This window comes from Trachymyrmex septentrionalis, unplaced genomic scaffold (genome assembly GCF_001594115.1).
Source record: "Trachymyrmex septentrionalis isolate Tsep2-gDNA-1 unplaced genomic scaffold, Tsep1.0 scaffold87, whole genome shotgun sequence".
Classification (NCBI taxonomy): domain Eukaryota; kingdom Metazoa; phylum Arthropoda; class Insecta; order Hymenoptera; family Formicidae; genus Trachymyrmex; species Trachymyrmex septentrionalis.
The window spans coordinates 3,296,356-3,317,460 of NW_017306059.1; the positions used below are offsets into that span (position 1 = coordinate 3,296,356).

Genomic DNA, 21,105 nt, shown 5'->3' on the forward strand with positions numbered 1-21,105 from the left:
TTATAAGATTTATATATAAGTATTTCTATTACGTTTTTTGTACACTTACGATTGAGGATCATGAAAATCTTTGGCTACTTCCTCAAATTCCTCCTCAAATTTATTAACAGTATCTTGATCAATAATATTAAGCTTGTTGTCTTCCTCAATTATCATTGCAGTTATTGTGAAACTAGGACACATCGTAAGAATACGAACTCCTGTTTTGTCATAAAATTTCTAAAAAATGTGTTACGTTAGTAAAATTTTTTATTACTTTGGATTATTGTTAATATAAAATATTTTAATGATTTGAATAAATATTTATAAAATTATAAGAAAATAATATATGCAAAATTATATTTTTAAAAGAATTTTGAAATATCTTTTTCGAATAAAATTATTTCGTGTCCGGTATCGAACTTGCATGCAATTATATCAAAACAAAAAATAAGAAACCTTTTTAACAAAATTTGTCGTATGTAAATTAATATATCTCTTAATGAATAAATATGTTTAAAATTTTTTGATATTTAAATACATAACAAATATATAAGGCAACTGAAGATATTTTTTTAGATATTCTTTATCCTTTAACAAAATTAGAATATTTTAAAAACTTCTTTTATTATTTGTATTTCCTATTTTTTTCTTTCAAACAATTAAAAAAATATAACATTTGTAAAAAAAAGCTTACGGTATTGTAAAAGGTTCCATATTTTACAAAATATAAGTTACCTCAAGACTGAGACCAAACCCGACGACAGCATATTTAGAAGAACTATATACCGGACATAAAAAGAAAGGAAAAATGCCAGCCAAAGACGCTATATTTACTATTGTACCTCCTTTGCCACCTTTATGTTTTCCCATGTAATCCATGGCTAACATCGAGCCGCGAATTAACGCTATCTATAGAAATAATTAAAGTATATAATATTAATAAAATATATAATTGACGCATGATTTATATATATTTATAATTAATCAAATTATTAAATATTTATAAAATTATGTTTAATAAATATTCTGACAAATTTTATAAGATATATAAAACATATTAAAAATGAGAGTTTTCTAGTAAAGAAACTTTATGAAGACTTTTGTCATTTTTAAAAGTTTTTGGCATTGCAGAATTCGATTTTGGTCTCAGAATTCTAAAATTTAGATATCAAAAAAATAATTTGATATTATAAATCTCGGTTTTAGAAGGTGCTTAATATCGCTGAGGGTAAAATTATAAAAATATCAAACTTTAAAAGGTAGTAATCTATAATATGAAGGAGAATCTAGTATTGACACGAGTCGTAATCGTAGAGATTGGAAATCAGTAGATAGGTATTGTTTGCGTAGCATTTATGTGCTTCAAATAAAGAGAGACTGGAAATTTAGTGTACTTTTAATTAATTCCCTAAAATAGAGTTTTATAACACACTATTAAAAACACACGCACATTATTCAAAAAAATTTTTTTCCGTTATATTGAATTTATTTTTAGTTTTTTTATTTTTGATTTTAGAATCAAATAAAGTATTATCAAATTATGAATATATATAAATTACTCATGAAAATCATACGAACAGTTTATATAATAAATAAAAGGAAGTTTAAATGAGCTTATCCATCTATAGAACTAATATATTTATTTATAATAGTTTTTCAGAAACTCTTACTAAAATAAGTAAATTATTCCATTAACCAGTAAAAGTTTAATGCTTTATTACTCACAACGTTAATAGAAAACGTTTTTTCGATGCAACGGTCACGACATATTCCAGCATTATTAACAAGTATATCGAGTCCATTAAATTCTTTGACAATTTTCTTGAAGGTTTCTATAAGGATTAAAATAATCGATTAATATTTACTTCTACTTACTAATATTTATTTTACTAATTTAATGGATATTTCGTATCTAAAAATATAAAATAAACATTATAATTATTGACAATAAATATTGACATAATTATTGATAATAAATTATTGGCAATAGTTCGGTAAAAAATATTTAAGAGATATCACAATTACCGCTATACATTTCCATGTTTGTCACATCAGTTGGAAAAAAAATGACGCGATCTTTTCCAAATTTTTCTTGCAAAGTCACCGTTGCGTTGTAACAACGTTCTACCGGTAAATCGATGATGGCGATTTTCTAAAAATTAATAAGCCAGATGGGAAATCCATCAACTCCATTCTTTTATTTTTAATTCTGAAGTACCTTTGCGCCTTTACGTAATAAATCTTCGGTAATGTAGTAGCCAATGCCGGACCCAGCACCCGTGATTATCGCCGTTTTATTTTGTACGTTGTCCATTATCTAAATGTTATTGCGTCAAAAGGATTAAGTATCGAAAGGATTAGATACAGAAATAAATGCTTGGCTGTGCGACGCTTTTATATATCAATAATCTGGTTGGCGCGTAGTTAATTTATAAAGAAAATAAATGTTTAAAACTTGTAAATATCTAATCTCCACACTTATCACCAAATGTTCTATGATAATTAGAAGCTATTTTTAAATGAGTCTACGCGTAAGTTTAAAAGACTCTTTAATTATGTTGCACATATTTATGTTTATTAGTTGAAGCAGGCATTCAACAAATGCAAAAATGCAAATGCGTGAAGGCAAATATATGATTATATATATATCCGATTTTTCAAAGTTCAAAAAAGTCCTGTTATTAACACAGATAATATTTATAAAAATAATCCTTTTTATTGTAAATTGATTGTAATTGTATGTATTTTAAATTTAATTATTGAGAACACTTTTATCAAACCATCTTCAACTATTCTTGAATCGATATTATATTGTATTTCTCATAATTTCGTTTTTCTACTACAATCTATTGTAATTATATTCACTTTTATTTATAATTAGAATAGGTGTGAAAGGTAGATATATATTAAATTATTTTATATATGTATATTATACACATTTATTTTAGCATTCTATGCTTCATCAGTTTTGTTAAAAGGAAAAGAATCTAGAAAAGTGTCATTGTTATTATCGCTATCTCTATTTATTCTCAAAAAATAATAGAGTGAATATTATATTATTAGCTGCTATATTAAAAATATGTTGCCATAAATTTAGAATTTTCAATATTTAATTAATTTTATTTTTCTTATTATATATTATTTATCTATGGCTAATTCGAATCTCGAGAATGTGCAAGCGGTAAGAATTGATTTTGATAATTTTTTCAAAAAACCAATAAGATCTTTTGATAAATCTGTGGCTTTTTATAATATAAATGCGATATATATTACATTTATTAAAACATATAATTTAATGTTTTTATTTTTGGAATTTTCATAATTAAAAGTTTAAATCTATACATTTTCTGTTATACATAGAGGATAAATAATAAATGAATTTAATATTTGAACATAATGCATCGTAAGAAAAATTTTGATGGTCTGAGATTTCATGCCGCGCTGTAAAACTATAAAATCTATTTTTAGAATTGTTGTTTGAATAATGTATTTATTTTTAAATCATGGAAGTATTGAGACACAGTATTGGTATCTCTGTAACAAGGATAATTCGCCATTGCAAACTGCAGATTTTACACCGAAATCTTCAAATCAGTGTAAATTGGTAATTGTACGGCGTAAGTAGGTTGATTGTTTTCGCTGACAAAGACCGCGCCGTTTTCTCCTTTTTCAATCAATTCCACAATAGCAGTTGCCACGTGCTCGGATCTGTTAAACGGAAAAAAACATTATGTATAGAGTCATTATATAAACCCTCCTTACCCATTAATCATTTCTATAATTAATATAATCGAATCGCAACAGAGAAAAAGACGACTTTATTTATTTTTAATACGATTTATGAGAAGATATGTTTATACATTAATTTATAATTTAAATTATAATCAGATGTAATACTTTGATTTGTTATAATCAATTTTTGTGCATAAATATTAATTTGTTACTTTTATATTATTTTAAGATTTATTATTATTTATTTGTTTTATAATTCTTAGATACAAAAATAATGTATTTTGTATGAAATATCGAAATATGCTAACTGTAAACTTACGATTGACTCTCCATTGTCGTCATCTCTTTGGCAGCGATCTCGTCGTCAAGTAAGTCCATCGCATAGATCTTGCTTGACATAAACTTCGAGGCCAAGCCAGTAGTTGTAAGACCAGGGCATATTAATAATACACGTACGCCTGTTTTCTCGTAGAAAGTCTAGAAATACAAAAAAAAAATATCAATGTAAAAAAGCCCATAAGCCTTTTAGTGTTTTAGTCATCCTAGCATTCAACATAAAATAACGGTAGTATAGTACAAATAATTTGAGATGGAAACTTACAATTAAAATTATATTTTTTATTTGTTTATAAAAATTTTACCAATAACGATGAGGTAAATCCAACAATGGCAAAACTTATCCCAGCATAAATTGGAGCAATCGGATTGCCTTGCAGGCCGATTATAGAGGACATATTGACGATAGTACCACCTTTCCCTCCCTTATGCTTTCCCATGTGATTCAAGCCCAATATCGTGCCACGTACAACTCCTTTCTGATTGTAAATATAATGAAACAATAAGAGCGACAAATTTAAAATAAAAATAATAAATCAATCCCTAACTCGTTACTCACGTAATTAACATCAACCATTGGTTCCCATTCCGCGTCATTCATGATACCAGCATTATTGATAACAATGTCTAGTGTGCCGAATGACTCTATTGCTTTTTTGAAACAAGCTGCAAAAATTATAAATGCATAAAAATGCTTTTGTTTGTCGCAAGGAAATATTTCATTAAAATTATATAGATGAATTTAATTAGAAATATAATTTCTCTTTCTCCCGAAATATTATTAGATCATTAGATTAATTAGATAATAGTAGGTGAAAATCGATTGAAAAATGTTCAACGTAAATAGTAGATTAATTAGATTAATTTGCAATTTGCAAAATAATCTAAATATTATAGAGTATGAATTTCAGATCGACTGATTTCTTATAATAGTAATTTTTCATAGTAAAGAGAATATTAAATACTGCTTGATCATAGAAATAATATTATTTTAAACTTATTTGTTTGACAAATAGATGATTAATACAGAAAATAAAAAGTGTAATTTGCGATAATTCTTAACAGGATGAGACAGGATACTTATATATTGTATATAACTATATAATACTATCTACTTGTATTGTATTTTATAATTTTGTATTTTTAATTGCAATTGATACGTTTAGCAACTGATTAATACAATACCTGTCAATTCTTCAGCATTCGCTACATCTCCAATAAGAAAAATAGCATGATTCGCACCGAATTCCTTCTCCAATTCCGTAACTGCATTTTCACCGTTCGAATCGGGCAAATCTATGATTGCAACGGCCTGCAATTATTAAAACAAAGTATAAATGGAAAAAAGTTTTGTTGCATTATTTGAAATTCCAGATTCAACCAGAAAGGTACACAAATATCTCAAATACTTATAATAATTAAATCTATTGAATATTTTAATTAAGATAATTAGAAATTTTATTACAATAACCAGATTTCTGATTCATATGATCAAAATTCGTTTTGTTGATACAACTAGAACATTTTTTTTTGTTTAATTACCTTCACTCCGCTTCGAAGTAATTCTCGGGCGGTGCAATAGCCGATGCCGTTGGCTCCACCGGTGATAAGCACGGTTTTCCCTTGAATCTCCATCAAAAATATGTTGTGTTCAATATACTTTCGAGAGATAACGCAAATTTCGAATCACACTAACGGAGTGATCCCGTTCAGCACCGATCCGCAAATGAATTTGACGGTATTGCTAACGAGAAGTCATATAAGTTGAAATTCGAGAAGTCGATCGTATATAATAAAATATCAGATGCGAATAGAAATCGGATAACACAAGCTCGTTCTCGAGGTAAATAAGATCGGATTTGCGCATCTAGATGAGAGTAGTTACATGAGAAACGCATGAAATACAATCGAAACCGCTAACTAAAAAATATTATGAGAGAGACAATTCATTTCTTAACGCAGATGAGATATTATTATTATTATGTGAATAAAATTACGTTGAAAATATAAACAGGATTAAATGTTATAAAATTAATTATAATAAAATTATATTTAATTAATTTAGAAAAAGAAATATATTCTTTTTCCTCATAATTAAATATATTTATGATTTGTTGTTATTAATTATAAAAATAAAAAATATATTAAAATTCTTTAATTAATATCGTAGTATAATTCCTACTAATTATTAATTGCTATTTTTTTACTATTTAAAAAAAATTTGAAGAAAATAGCTAGGGGAGGGGGAAGGGGTGAGGGAAACAAGGAAAATAATGAGTCTTTTAAAAAATAAATTATAAAAGTGTTCTAGTGTGAGAGAAAGAGAGGTAAATATCGCTGGTTTATTAATTTTATTAAAAGGCAATGCATTTATTGGCAATATTAGCAACGTACATATCGTAACACATATCGTAACAAAAACGAAACTGATCGTTTCATCGATAAAAAGCTACAGTAAAGGATTACGCACAAACAGGCGATATCATTTAAAAACAAAACTCAATTAGCTAGACATCTAACCGATGTATCGGAGCTTTGTAATTTGCATATCAAATAAATTGTCCCTCGTTTTCTAACAAGTATCTAATATCGAAAGAACGTGATCGCGTCGAGTGTCGTGCTTGCACTTAGGCTACAGATTCTAACTCTATCTCGCTATACCGTTTCTAAATATTTCTGTTTTCCTCAAAATATTGTAGAAAAATTATAGACACGATTGGATATATAATTTCATTTGTGGAGTAATTGTCCGACGGATTTCGGTTCAATTGCATTCGCGGTACAGACAACTGATGCATGTAACTCTCGAAACATCGAATCGTCGAACTTCAAAGTGGAAATTGGAATAAAGTCAGTTCTCAATTTTTTTAGTAAGGTCCTAAAATTGAATAGATTCTAAATATATCCAATATAAAGACTGTATCTAGTTATGCTTTACATTTTAACTTATTATTCCACTTTTGTTGAATTACACACACACACACACACACACACACACACACACACGCACGCGCACGCGCGCACACACACACACACACACACACACACACACACACACACACACACACACACATATATATTTAAAATATATATATAAATATATAATATATATTATTTTTTCTTAGATGTAATTAAGAGATTTTCGACATTTCGTGAATTTTGTGAATTTAGAGTTACTTGCATTAGTCATCATAAAAGTGTGTAATCTTTCTTCCTTCTTTTTTTGTACGCTTCGAGATCGCGAAAATAAATGCTTATTTCCTTAATAGTTTTATTTTATCTCTCATATACGCTCTCCCCTCATCTTCCTCACACAAGCAATAAATATAAAGTGTGTCTATTACACTCGACCTGAAACGCGATTACATTACATGCAGCATATATCATTAAACGGAATGGCGTTAAAGGAATTGTCGATATTACGACATGTGCGTTAGAGAAATGAGTAAGTCACGCGACGGTTACAGAGTGCGGCAGGATTGAAATGTCATTGCGATAATTTCCATTTTGATGCGATATACACAGGTTTACTTGCAACGCTTAGAAATTCCTCGAGAAATTCCTACAAATTTCTCGAACTTAAGAATCCTCGGCTGACACGAGCGTTGTTGAGGCCTGCATGTGCAAAAATCGACGGAAAGTTGCAACGCGGGTGCGGGACGGAAGCGAAAGCCATTATTTTTACATAATTTTTGTAAAGATTTTTATAATTTTCTGTAAAGATCGTGCGGATCTTTTTATTCTTTTCTTTTTAAATATCGCGATTATCTCTCTCGCGTAATTATCAAATCCGAAGACTCGCCGCGTTCTCTGTCGCGGGTTTCTGCTAACAATAAGTATAAAACGTATCAAAAGGATCGTTTTTTATAAAAAATCTGAGATGATGGATCAATCTCGAATAATGCATTTGTTGTTATTAAAAAGAAAAATAAAAAAAAAACGCATCGGTCTTTTAAAAGTTTTGGTACGAAAGTACAAATAATTACGTTTCGCTCGTGTTTCCGCCTTTTTGACGGCGCGATGGGATCCTATATATCTCGATACAAATTACAGTTAATTGTGTGGTATGGCATAGATATTTGCAGCGAAGCGAGGAAGAATCGTTGCACGCGCTCGGGACTCTCTTAGTGCTTTGAAAAACTGATTTCGTGCGGCGGTTGGTCCTTCTCCACCATCCACACGCTTCCGCTCTTGCCGGTGCTGAGCACGTGTATCAACGCCTTCGCTACGTGTTCCACCCTGTAACATCAGTTATTTGTTACAAATTGTTGATGCTAATGTTATTCTACATTTCTGTATTTAGAGAAGATATTATGTAATATCGTTACATATAAAATAACTTTATTCTTTATGCTATAATTACTTTTTTTCCTAAATTTAATTTAATTAATTTGTTAATTAAAAATAGTATTTTAAAATGATACCAAGGGATTAAAAAATAACAATTGCTCATTATTATTCATGTACTTGATTTTTTAAATCATGAATTATTTATTCACAATTAAGTCGAGAGAGAAATTATGTGAAATATATACCTTTGAGGAATTGATGAAACCATGTCTTTTTGCCAGGCGTCCTCATATCGAGCCAAAAGAAGTTTTCTATTCACATCACGTACCAATTTAGTATCTGTAGCACCCGGACAAAGTGCCATCACCTTAACGCCAGTTAAATCTACATGATATTGATCCTAAAAATTGAAAAGAAAATTAGTACATCCTTTCTGTAATTAATTTAATAAAAGAAACTTTTAAATATCAGTTAATAAGTTATTAATTTATATTTTCTAAATCTTTGAACGCGAATTTTTTAGTTCCTTGTTTAACTTCTTTCAAATAATGAAAACCATTGAAAAACCGTCGATTCTTATTATTCTGAGATAATAATTGCAATCGCTAGATGAGATCGAGATATTTAAAAGATACTTCTTACCCCAAAAGCTCTGGTGAAGCTGACAAGAGCTGCTTTTGTTGCAGAATAAATTGGTACGCTGACGTAAGGGTTAATGCTGACATTGCTGCCAGTATTGATGACGACACCACCCTGACCACCCCTATCGGTGCCCATAAATCGTTGAGCAAGCAAAGTACCGCGTATTACTCCATTCTATAATTATATTTGTAAAGAGATCTCAATTTTTGCCATGCATATAAAAAATATTATTTTATACGGAACATTTTAAATTTAATAAAGAAGCAAATATAAAAATACATAAAATACAATCGGATCACTTCGATTATAATAGAAAATAAACGTGACATTAAAAGCGAAGAAATGATGAATTTTCATAAGAAGTCGTAAATCTTTTAACGCAATATCTTTTAAAGATTAATTTTTACAAACATATTATTGAAATGGAACATGCAAAAGAAATCTTTCTGAGAGAAAGGAAGGAATCTATTAGATATTTGCTTACAAGATTAATGTCTACTTCAAGCTCCCAAAATCGGTCATTCATGATACCAGCATTGTTGATAACGATATCAATATGACCGAATTCCGTGATCGTTGTCTGAAACGATTCTGCAAATTGAATTGCATTGTATGCTAAATAACAGTTGCATTACAAATAAAAATGATATACATATATGTATATACGCGTTAGCCATTTATGCAATGATTTAGAAACAAATCGACGATAGACTAGAAATCGTGAACGACTATCGCGAATTATCATACCTTCGAATTGCAGATAATCCGTGACATCGCACTGCGAAAAGATTACACGACCTTTACCATATTTTTCGGATAATGTTTCTACCAGTTTCTCTCCTTCTTCAGTATTTATATCACATATAGCCACCTGTATATAATAAAAAATTACTGAATTCAATAATATCAATAAAGTTCTTAATTATCTTTTGGTTTTTATATCAAAATTTATTTTAAAATTATATATAATATCAAAATTATTTCTCAAAATAAATCTAAAAAAAACATTCCCATTGTGTGCTGGATACAATTGAGCACCTCAATGTCATTTAAACTAATCTAATCTTAAGATTAAATTCGGTAACACTGACGGTTTATTAAACATGATGATCTTTATTTTTAGGAATAATTGTCATTATTTCGGAATAAATTTATGTATAAAAAATCACTTTTATACATAAAAACCGAAGGATGATTCAAACCTTTTTTATAATCTTAGCATTTTACATAAATTTTACATAAATTGTATATTATATGAATTGTTTGAAAGATATAAGATTATTGCATACATATATAAATTGTTTTAAATTTAAATTTGTATAGGTAGAAATTTAGTTTACGCTATTAGAAAATTAAAATTAAATAATTCTAAAAGCAGAAATAGTATATTTATCAATAAAAAAATTGATTACATAAAATATAATATTGTATAATATAACGAAATAATGCAACTACTCAAATAAATATTTTGAAATAAATAATGTAATGTGTACCATATACTTATCATCGATTTAACTATATATTTATCGTCAATTATGACGAATTTTTTTCTCAAAGACACAAGCAACTTTTTCTGTCTGACAAGTCTAAATATAAATCAGCTGTTTTAAAAGAAAATACGCATCGAAAGATCTTTGGAATGCTTGTTTTGCTTGAAATTCCAAGTCGTGAAAACAAAACATGACTTTGATCTCGTTTGAAAAATTAAATAATGAAATTTTTTTTTTCGAGAATAGTTCTCGAATACAAAAAGTGTGAGACTATAAAGGATTATTAAGTATATATGTTTTCTTCTAAATTATAATTTTATAATGTACCTTGGCACCTTGATTCAACAGTTCGATGGCATACGCTTTACCTATGCCGGATGCAGCTCCTGTTATTAGGGCAACTCGCCCTTTTGCTTCCATTTTCTTTAAGTTTTTATCTTCTCTCGTATCTGAAGGTATAATTAGACAATAACATATCAGTATTCTTGGATTAATGTTTTTTTGAATTAATAAGAAAATTATAATATTGTGAAAAGGATTGTACTTGTTTAGCGTGTTCAAATTTTAATTAGAAAATTTGGACGAAGATATTAGCATATTGAATATATACAAGAATCTTTTAGCTGTACATTATCAGTTGAAAGGATCAGCCAAAAAATCAGCCTTAAAAAATCAATATTAATTTATATCTGCCAACAAATTTTTACGTTATAAATTTATAAATATGCCCTGCATTATAAATATGTCCGTTAAAGTAAATTTAATTATTATTTCGTTAAAATTAGCAAACTAAAAGTCCTTTTAAATTTTTAAAATTGTTTATTAATGTTTAAATATTAAATTTTAAATTTGTTTTATGTTTATAAATATGCCCTGCGTTATAAATATGTCCGTTAAAGTAAATTTAATTACTATTTTGTTAAACTTAGCACACTAAAAGTCCTTTCAAATTTTTAAATTTGTTTATTTAACTTTGATACCAACAAGCTTCGTGTATTTTTTATTCTTTCTTTGTTCTATTATATAAACCTATTCCATTCTTCAAACAACGCTAATGTTGCTTCTATATTATGCATTATTAATTATTTTATCACTCTACATAATTGGTCGTATTGTGTAAAGTAATAAAAATTTGTCTTATCTATCTTATATCTTATATCTTGTTATTTCAAGAGGACAAAAAAGTGATACCGTTTTTTTTAGTAAATATTTCAATTTGGAATGCCTCCACATCTAACTATGTGTCTGCTATTTCTTATAAATCTCAATTCTCCGTTTTATAAATGATTAATTCATTCCTACGTATTCCAAGGGCAGAGGGCATTCACGCTTCAAGTACACCATTCGTCCACCTGTCACTTCAACCAGCATGTCGACACCAGCGAGAAAACAATTAAGATACTGATATACTAACAATCGCAAATGTTATCCACACTTTTCATTCCAATATTATGGAATTTTTTGAATTTAATCTCACGCCAAAATTTCGATATACCACTAAACAAACGCTTACAGCACAAATCCTATTATGCGTCATCTAATTCTCTACCTCTGTCGAGATAAAGTTCATTGGCTCGTTTTCCGTTCTCCGTATTATACCTTTTCAATTTCTCCACCCGTGCTGTGTGTGACGTTTTGCAATAAAAGCGGGATGAAACGAAGCTGGCTAGTTGGCTAGATTGCGATACTCGGATGCAGTGGTTCAGACGTCACGTTTTTCCTCCGTCAAAAGGGTGAGATTGACGGCGGCAAAGCAGTTCTGGGAAGGTGTGGTTGGTGGCTGATAGTGTACTGGCTGACTGACGGTCGAGACGGTCGGGGTGTACACCCGGTATAGTCCGATATTGATTGGCGCGTCTGCGTGCCATGCGGGTGTGCGCGACGCCGGCCGGTGCGTGCCCTTCATACACGTGCGTAAATGCGTGCTCTTGCAATCCCTCGACAGACTATGCGTCGGTCCCGTGGTCCCTTTTATTTTTAGAAACATCACCGAAAAAGCGACCGCGCCCCCCGAAAGTAAAAGTTCAAAAGTCCTTTTCTTGAAAAATTGCAGAGATCGTATAGAGTGAAATTTGTTTGATCTTGAGGAGAGAAAAATATATCTTCTCGCTTTAATATTTTATTATATATATTGATTTTATAATTATTATGCTGTTGTGTTGTATTAATTCATTTAATTTGGACTTCTCTATAAGAGAGTACAAAATGTATGTTTATTCTGATTAAAAATTTAGACAGTTGAGTTTATTTAAAACAGTTTCATCTATTATGATTGTTTTTTAAACTATCGATTAAAAACTGTTATACCTATAAGTTAGAAAAATTGTTAGAAAATTGTCATATAAATTTATAAATACGATTAATGATATAATAATTTATATACTTTACAGGGGATATGACATATCTGCGAGATAAAAGTTGATTTAATGAGCACTTATGTTTGTCATTTAAGTTACGCAAACTGTTTGGATATACACCTAACATAAAAAAAGGCGTAGTCTTAAATATACAAGCAGTTACTGCTTTTATTTTAAATTTCACATGCAGAATACATAAATCATTCATATATTTGTGTGTATTCATATATTTATTGAGATATGCCGATATATTAAATTAATTAAATAGTTACTTATTGAATATCAAAAACTTGTACTTAGTCTTTCTTTTATTTTAGATTTTACATATAATACATAAAACATTAACATGCTTATTAAGATAACGTTATCGATATATCAGTCACAAACAAATGCTTCTCGAATATTTAAATCTTGTACATACCTATTTGCATGTTCTTAACATAGCTTACTAATCAGCAGAATATTATTGGTAAGTTACTTGATTTCACATTATTTAATAGATTATGTTGCGTAAAAAATTATCAATAATCAAACTAGACAAAGACTATTTTTTTATATTTAATAAAAAATATATTTGTATTTTACAATATGTTTATCGTTAAAACTCATACACATATTTTATTAAATATACAAAATGAATATTTTTAATTAAAAAATTAAAGTTTATTAAAGCAATATATTTTGGTAAAGGTCCGGTAAAACAATAGTGTCCAAAAATTCTCATTTTAATATAGCTTTGCATAATAACTAACTGTAATAAAATATATTATTTCACTTTATAAAGCTATTATAATTTATAAGCTAAATTTATTTGCTATTTTGTTTTTTGCAGTTGTTTTCAAGGACTATGATAAAAACTTTTATGTTTATTAGTTTATATTAGCCTTTTCAGTCAATTTTTGGCTAATATTTTTATTGTACAGCCAAAACATTTTTTAAACCCAACTAATCTAATCTAATCTGATCTAAATTTTCAGATTCATTTATTTACTGCTATGAATGCAGAGTCACATTAAAATCAGAATTTCCGAGTTGCAAGTCCCTTGTTAGTTGTCAATATAAACTCATGCGTTGAGCTAGATGGCCTTTTTAGATTACAGTTGTTGATTAAAAACTTCACTGTTATTTTAATGTGGACTTTGTCTTTACGAGTATGTGCAATCGTTTTCTGGGAAACGATATATATGCCATTTTATTAATTTTATTATTATGAATATTTAATTTAATTATTATATGCAACATTTACTTATTTTTATGAGTACATATATATATAATTAATAGAGAATGCATAGCATCTAAAACGTTTTGATCACTAAAGTTTTGATCTTTTAAGTGTGCGTTTTTTATTTTTTATAAAAATTTATACAAAGTTCAACTTATGATTTCACTTCACTAATGAATGTTTCGAATTTTCTCGAATGCCACTGAACTTAAAACTACACTTACTACACAATGAGGAGATGAAGATATTCACAGCGCCGTCTTATGGATAACGAATCTCGTACGAAGAGAGACCCTAACGAATTGAACGTCATGCAGATCGTGAGGTCGGAGATCGTCGAATGAAAACAGTGACTTCTTCCATATCGGTTCAAGGAGGTTCTCTGGCTAAAGACTCGCGTCGCAGCTGGTAGTCTCATCGATAAAGAAACATCTTGATTTCGTGCAGTTAATTGTTTTATTGTAAAAAATATAAAATTCGCGAAATTCATATATTGACGTGTTTTAGATTTTTCATAAGCAAAGAAATATACACGAAAGGGATTGTTTGCTGGAAAATTAGTGGAGTAATGCAGATCAAAGATAAACGAGTTATAATAACTGGAGCAGCAAGTGATGTGGGTCTGGCATTTAGTAGGGAGCTGCTGCGAAATGGCGCTTTGGTATGTAATTTAATATAATAATATTGTGTAATATTCATATACGTATATAGATATATTAGTTGTAACTATTATATAATAAAATATTAAACTTCTTTCAAAAATATTCATTAAGCTCATCGATGTTTTATTGTAAAAATTAATAGAACAGTTACTAATATTTCAGATGATAGTTATGATCGATATAAAGCAATGGATTGGAGAACAAGCTGTAGAGAGTTTAAACAATGAGTTTGGCCGCAAACGAGCTATATTTCTTTGCTGCGATGTAACAAATAATTCCGAATTTGACAGTAAACATAAGTCTATTTCATGTTATTAATTTGTATTTTATTAATGCACACACTATAATAAGCAAACTCAAACATTGCTTACATAAAGTTGCTTGCAAAAGTTAATTTAATTTATAACTTTTGCATTTAGGGAATATTTGTTAAATTTCATTCAAAACTAAAACTATTAATTGTTGCAGCCAAGTTGAAAGAGGCAATCAGCATTCTCGGTGGACTAGACATTTTAATAAACAATGCAGGCGTAATAAATGAAACTGACTTTTCCAAAGCTATCGATGTTAATGTTGTGAGTTTTATTCCTTTCTTGTTTCAATTTTGTGTAATTATATTACTCTTGTAAGGAAATATATTGGTCACAAATATCATCGAAAGCTTTTAAATATTTTCTGGTAACAAGTTATTTTACACATTTTTAATTATAAAAAAATTGTATTTAAAAATATTACATGTAGCGCGCGCGTTTTCGAATTTAGCTAACTATGTCTCAATTGAAAATAAAATTGTGATAATAAGGGAATTTTAGATTAAATAAAGTTCCAAAATATTAAATTCGATATTGCAGACAGCTGTAATTCGTGGGACTCTTCTGGGGATTCAACAAATGCGAAAGGATTCTGGTGGCAAGGGTGGTATTATCGTAAATATTTCGTCTATTGCCGGATTACGAGCTGTATCTCAACTTCCAGTATATTCTGCTACAAAACATGCCGTAGTTAGTTTCAGCCGTTCCTTTGCGGTAAGTATTTACATTAAAAAATATAATGTATAATAAAATTTATAATAATTATAATGAATAACACAAAGTGACTTTAGAATTTCACGTTTTTTTATCGTTTGATTTTTTTTATGTTTGCGGCAATGGAAACATTTGTTTAGTATCATAAAAACTATAAAATATCTCGAAACTGAGTAAGGTTTCTTTTTTTATAAGAAATCTGCGAGATCTTTTTTTGAAGACTATAACTAATTTTAGGAACAATTAAACAATTCCTTTTCTTTCTTTCTTGGCAATAAATTTGTATTTTAAATTTGTTTTTCAAACTTTGAAATTTGATGATAATTTTATCTTATTAGATATGATAAAATGTGTGGACGCTGTTTTCTGATGTATTTGAATTTTTGTAATTCTTATAAGGATGACTTAAAGAGGACATAAGAAAGAAAAATATTAAATTTTAGTGTTGTTGTAGCAATAAATTAAAAATTGTTTGCAATAATGAATAAAGCATATAAAAAGTATATTTCATACATATCTTATGTATAAAAATTATTTTATATAAAACATATAAAAGCCTATAAAAAGTTTAATGAGATATTTTTTCTTTACAGCAACCTTATCATTATGAAAGGACTAATGTAAAAGTAATTGTTCTGTGTCCCGGTTTGACCGACATTTCAGAAGTATCGCAGAATATTTCAAACGTTAATAGTTTGCAGAAAGATCGACATCAGAAGTAAGACTGACGCTAATTTATAACTGACACACTCCAATAAAAATGTACATAAAATACAAAAAATAAATATGTTGCCAGGGTGGAGAGTGTTGCTCATGGATTGATATACGTAATTCGATGCGCACAGAACGGCAGTGTGTGGATTAGCGAGGATGGAAAACCGGTTTTTGAGGTGCAGCTTCCCGATACTTTGCCGCAAAAAACTGAAGTCGATGCACAGAACTAGCTGCTAATATAAAATTGATCGCAGATTAAATATTGTTATAATTTACTATACAATACTAAATAATACTTTTACAAAAAATATTTTGTTAAATAAAATCTGTTTTTGATTAATAGAAATTGTAATAATTGTAATGTGAAATCTGTAATAAGCTTTTAATAGATTTTTGGTAATAAATAGTGTGTTTATTGTTAAACAGATATTAAAGCCTTTTTTAAAAGAAATAAATGTGAGCATAAAGCATAATAATATTTTTAATAAATAGTTTATGTTAATTTTATAAATGAATAATATTGAAAATATTAAATCTATTGGTTAAATGAATTAAATATTAAATGTATAATTAAATTTTTTACTTTATTGGATAACTAGAGATTTAAAAATAACTTTTTAATATCTCTAATAAAATGTGAAAAAATTCGTCAATTTAAATTTCTTTTTATAATTTATTTTATTAAATATATAAATAATAAACTAAACAAAGTGTCTTAGAGAGTTAAGCCATTCTGAAGGATTAAAAAAATAAAAAATATTTTTTTTGTCTTAACTTTATAATCCTAAAAGATACAATTAATTTCAATACAAAATACAACTTTTAAAATGAAGCCTTTGATGAAGCACGTCACAACGTCATCGAGCGTTTTAGAATGATTCGTAGCGACACGAAGCGTTTGAATTCATAAAGTATCTAAAGAGATCATTTATCGACGAAGTATAAATTTCAGTATACTTGGCACTTAGTATATTCGATCGGCACTCTCGGTAGTATACTTATATACAAAATGTCGTAAAACAAAACTTTAAACATCTTTTTCTCGAAATCACTTGTTTCAAATTGGCTAGCAGCATAACTTTAACAATTTTTATTCAATTCACTTGAAATCTTGACAGTACCTTTTATACTAAATTATCTACAAAAGTATATACGAATTTTGCGATTGAAAACTTTCTTCTTTCTTGAACATACATATAAAATCTTGATGAATATGGAAACCTCTAACTTTCGTGGCTTATATTATCGAAATATATATTCTTGTGCATCTAAATGATGCTCTATTCCTCTCTTAAATGGCCTCATAATCATTTAAATCCGTTTGTGGAAGAAGCAAGCAATAATCGCTATCGTTACAAACCGATAATTTACATGTAGTTTTAAATGTTTGTCAAAAACATTTAAAAATAATAATAAAAGCTAATAAATTAATCTCAGAGTTTAATCGTACTTTTACTGATAAGGCAGTATCGCACTATTTTAACAAGTTATAAATTCTAAAAACTCGAAAACAATTTCTTTTAATTATATATTTATAACATTATATATCGATAAAATAATATTTAAGAAATAATTAATACATATTATATTTCTTTAGATCACGCAAAACTATAAAGCTGCACTGCGGCATATAAAGAATACAAGAAATCACATTTTCACAACGACGTTAGTTATAGTAAAAAATATTCCACAAATCAGTGATCATTTGAACCAATTATTAACTGTTTGATACGCAGAGACTGTAATCTTTTACAGACGATGCGTATTTATGAACCGCTCTGAATCGCCGCAACGGATGCAAAATACTCACACAGGCGCGAATCTCGCGTTTTTGCGGCGTGCAGCGTAGTACGATAACTAAGCAAAAACCACAAAAGAAATTACTTTCCTTCTCGATTCCGAGTAAAGTTCGATCGGAACCAGTTCGTATCGGTTATGGTATCGACTCGAAGCGGACATGCGCGGTCTCTCGGCTAATTTATCATCGGCGCGACGCCGATCAGACGTTAAGTGCGCTTTTTCTATTGATAAGTGCAGTGAGCACGAGCTGTGCGCACGTCAAGCTCTTATCACCGTTTTGTGCCACACGACTGTACGCTAAGTACGTTATTTCTAAAGTTCACCGACGCCACGAGCGATTGATAAGCGTCCCACATAATTTGCAAATAACCGCAAAAATTAAAAAAATAAATAAAAAGTAATGTTTTCGGTCTCTTCTTTTCTTGCGTTGTTTGCTCTCATTTTAAGATTGATGGTTTATCTATATTTAACCGATTTGCCAAGGATAAATTTATCATAATCTTGTATTTGCATATATATAATATTTTATAATATATATAAATGTATCAGATGTTCTCTTTTATTTATAATTACATTCTATTATATTTTTCATAAAATATAAAATTAATAGAAATATAAAAATTTATAATAATATAAAGATTAGATAATGACTAATATGACAATTCGTCGTAAATGACTTCGGTGATTTTTGTTAATTTTAATCACAAAATTCTCGAAAGGAAAAATATAAATTTCCTAGATAATGATGAAGCCACGATATAAGGTCATTTGATTAGAGTTGACTTATGATAAGCCTGCCAATGACATCGATAACAATTTATCGTATTGCTCGTTACAACTACAATTACGCGAGCGGCCACAGACTTTTAACAAAAGTTATATCATCCAATGACCGTCGCGTACTCGGAACGATAGTTCCACGCCTTTAAGTTTAATCTGCTGTCAATCATTATTTTATTTTGTAAATATTATACACACACGTATACAAAGTGTTCACTTACGTCAAATGCCGTACGCTAGTGTTCTGTGAATGTCTAGCTAAGCATTTCCGCTCGTATAAATTTGCAAAGATATACAAACACATTTAAGTGCAATCATTCGCGTTTTAAGTCTATTTCTTTTTTATTACGTTTTACTGCGTTCTCTGCATTTAAACTGAATACATGTGTATACTTAGACCTCGAAGAAAAAAAAATTATAACACAAAAAGAGTTCAACTAAAACGAACGGAAGCGCAATTCTTATAGAAATTTAATACTTAAAAATTAATAATTAATTGCTTATTTTAAATAATAAAAGCATTTTTGTTTAGTGCTTTTAATACTCAAAATAAATAATTTTCAGTATTAAATTAACCAGTATAAATTAAATTTCTGTAAGAGAGTAAAAATAAAAATGCATTAAAAATTAATTTGAGAGTAATGTAAATTTATAAGTACATCGTCTGGAAGCTGCAGTACGATACATCAGGAACATAAAAGGGCAAAAGTATTTCTTCCTTTTGTACGGTACTGCAAATAATCTACGAGCCACCAGCCGCAGTTCCGTCTCCCGTGACTATCATAAATTTCTATTAACCGAAATGGCTCGGTAAAGTAAAATCAAATATGCAAAACAAATATTTTTGCAGGAAACTTTAAAAAGATACATAGATACTGAATTATGCGTTTTAATAACTTTTTATTTCGCTCGCACGCGCATTCGCTTGTCAAACGCACTTTGATCACTTCCGATATCTTGCTTCATTTTAAACATAACTTTATAAACATGTCTTTATAAATAAGTAATATAATATATTTATTTTTCAAAAAATAAGTATGTATTATGTAAAATATATAAAAAGCATTTAACATTTCTTATATATTCTATGATGTGTGTATTTATACATATAATTGAAAAACTTGTTAAATTTTTAATATATATTCAAAATTTCAAATTAATTTAACACAAGATAAATGTATTAAAAAATAACACAGATATTATATATGTAAAAAATTAATATAAAAATATAATATTTTGAAACAAATTATAAAATTATTTTTCAGTAAAATTAACATTTATAATATGTTAAATTTACATTTCATTTATCTTAAACTTTTAAATTACATTATTTTCATGTTATTTGTTCAATTACTCATAATATTAAATAAACTATTTAATATTTTAGCACTAAAAATTTTGTATTAAATGTTAATTTAACACAAAATATTTAAACAATACAACAATACGCACACATTATATTAAATAAACACTCATATATTATTACATTAAAAATTTAATATAAAAGTTTTAACATCTTGTATTTGTGTTAAAACCGATTTTTTCACGCAAATATAAAATGATTTTTACTGTGTATTATATTAATAAAATAAATTGTTATAGTAAATATTACGTAAAAAGCAATAACATTGTTAAAGATGCAATTATTTAATTAATGATCTACTGACAGTCTAGTTGCTTAGTCTAGTATTCGTAGCAAAACAATACACTATTATTATCTTCAAGTAAAAGAGAAAGCGCGCTTCAATGCCTCTCGGTCTGCGTCTCGGTGTCCTGTATATCCAGTATCTAGAAAACACATTGCCACGATGCGATTAATTAGCCTCTGCGGAAGGGGTTAATTAGGGTAAGACGCTATCAGGAACACTGAGAAAAAAGAACGACGAGACGCGACTGATCAGTCTAGTGAGAGGGAAGATAAGAAAAGACAAAATAAGAGGACCGCAATAGATCAAAAAATCTTAAAAATTATTATTATCGAAAGTAATAATCTTGTTAAATAAATCATTTATTTAATAATATTCTTCTGCAGTGTTGTCGCTTTTTATATTACTTTTTATATCATAATTTAGT

General features: G+C 28.4%; 3 protein-coding genes across 4 annotated transcripts in view; 1 reads left to right on the forward strand and 2 right to left on the reverse strand.

Moving 5' to 3' along the window:
- The window catches only part of LOC108755391 (15-hydroxyprostaglandin dehydrogenase [NAD(+)]-like), a 3,064-nt gene extending 700 nt beyond the window's left edge, over nucleotides 1-2,364 (reverse strand). Inside the window, exons 1-5 of the mRNA XM_018498343.1 lie at nucleotides 2,201-2,364; nucleotides 2,008-2,134; nucleotides 1,708-1,814; nucleotides 718-891; nucleotides 50-219 (exon numbers count right to left, since the gene is read on the reverse strand). Coding sequence (XP_018353845.1) covers nucleotides 50-219; nucleotides 718-891; nucleotides 1,708-1,814; nucleotides 2,008-2,134; nucleotides 2,201-2,296 — 674 coding nt within the window. The 5' untranslated portion in view covers nucleotides 2,297-2,364. The remainder of the gene's footprint in view (nucleotides 1-49; nucleotides 220-717; nucleotides 892-1,707; nucleotides 1,815-2,007; nucleotides 2,135-2,200) is intronic.
- A 977-nt stretch (nucleotides 2,365-3,341) lies between these two features.
- LOC108755256 (peroxisomal hydratase-dehydrogenase-epimerase-like) lies at nucleotides 3,342-12,154 on the reverse strand. Its single transcript, XM_018498158.1, has 13 exons — nucleotides 12,072-12,154; nucleotides 10,800-10,921; nucleotides 9,730-9,853; nucleotides 9,467-9,573; nucleotides 8,983-9,156; nucleotides 8,586-8,740; nucleotides 8,182-8,289; nucleotides 5,593-5,737; nucleotides 5,236-5,362; nucleotides 4,610-4,716; nucleotides 4,356-4,529; nucleotides 4,034-4,191; nucleotides 3,342-3,690 (listed from the first exon to the last, which is right to left on the reverse strand). Exons 2-13 carry the CDS (start codon nucleotides 10,890-10,892, stop codon nucleotides 3,555-3,557), a joined length of 1,608 nt encoding a protein of 535 aa, XP_018353660.1. The 5' UTR covers nucleotides 10,893-10,921; nucleotides 12,072-12,154; the 3' UTR covers nucleotides 3,342-3,554.
- A 2,135-nt stretch (nucleotides 12,155-14,289) lies between these two features.
- Nucleotides 14,290-16,729, forward strand: LOC108755392 (15-hydroxyprostaglandin dehydrogenase [NAD(+)]-like). 2 transcript variants are annotated; one of them, XM_018498344.1, is made up of 7 exons: nucleotides 14,290-14,497; nucleotides 14,559-14,712; nucleotides 14,876-15,002; nucleotides 15,182-15,288; nucleotides 15,565-15,738; nucleotides 16,332-16,456; nucleotides 16,535-16,729. In XM_018498344.1, the coding sequence occupies exons 2-7, from the start codon at nucleotides 14,620-14,622 to the stop codon at nucleotides 16,680-16,682; spliced, it is 774 nt and encodes a 257-aa protein (XP_018353846.1). In that variant the 5' UTR covers nucleotides 14,290-14,497; nucleotides 14,559-14,619; the 3' UTR covers nucleotides 16,683-16,729. The 2 variants fall into 2 exon arrangements, with proteins under 2 accessions (XP_018353846.1, XP_018353848.1); XM_018498346.1 differs by having other exon boundaries at nucleotides 14,290-14,459.
- The last annotated feature ends 4,376 nt before the right edge of the window (nucleotides 16,730-21,105 follow it).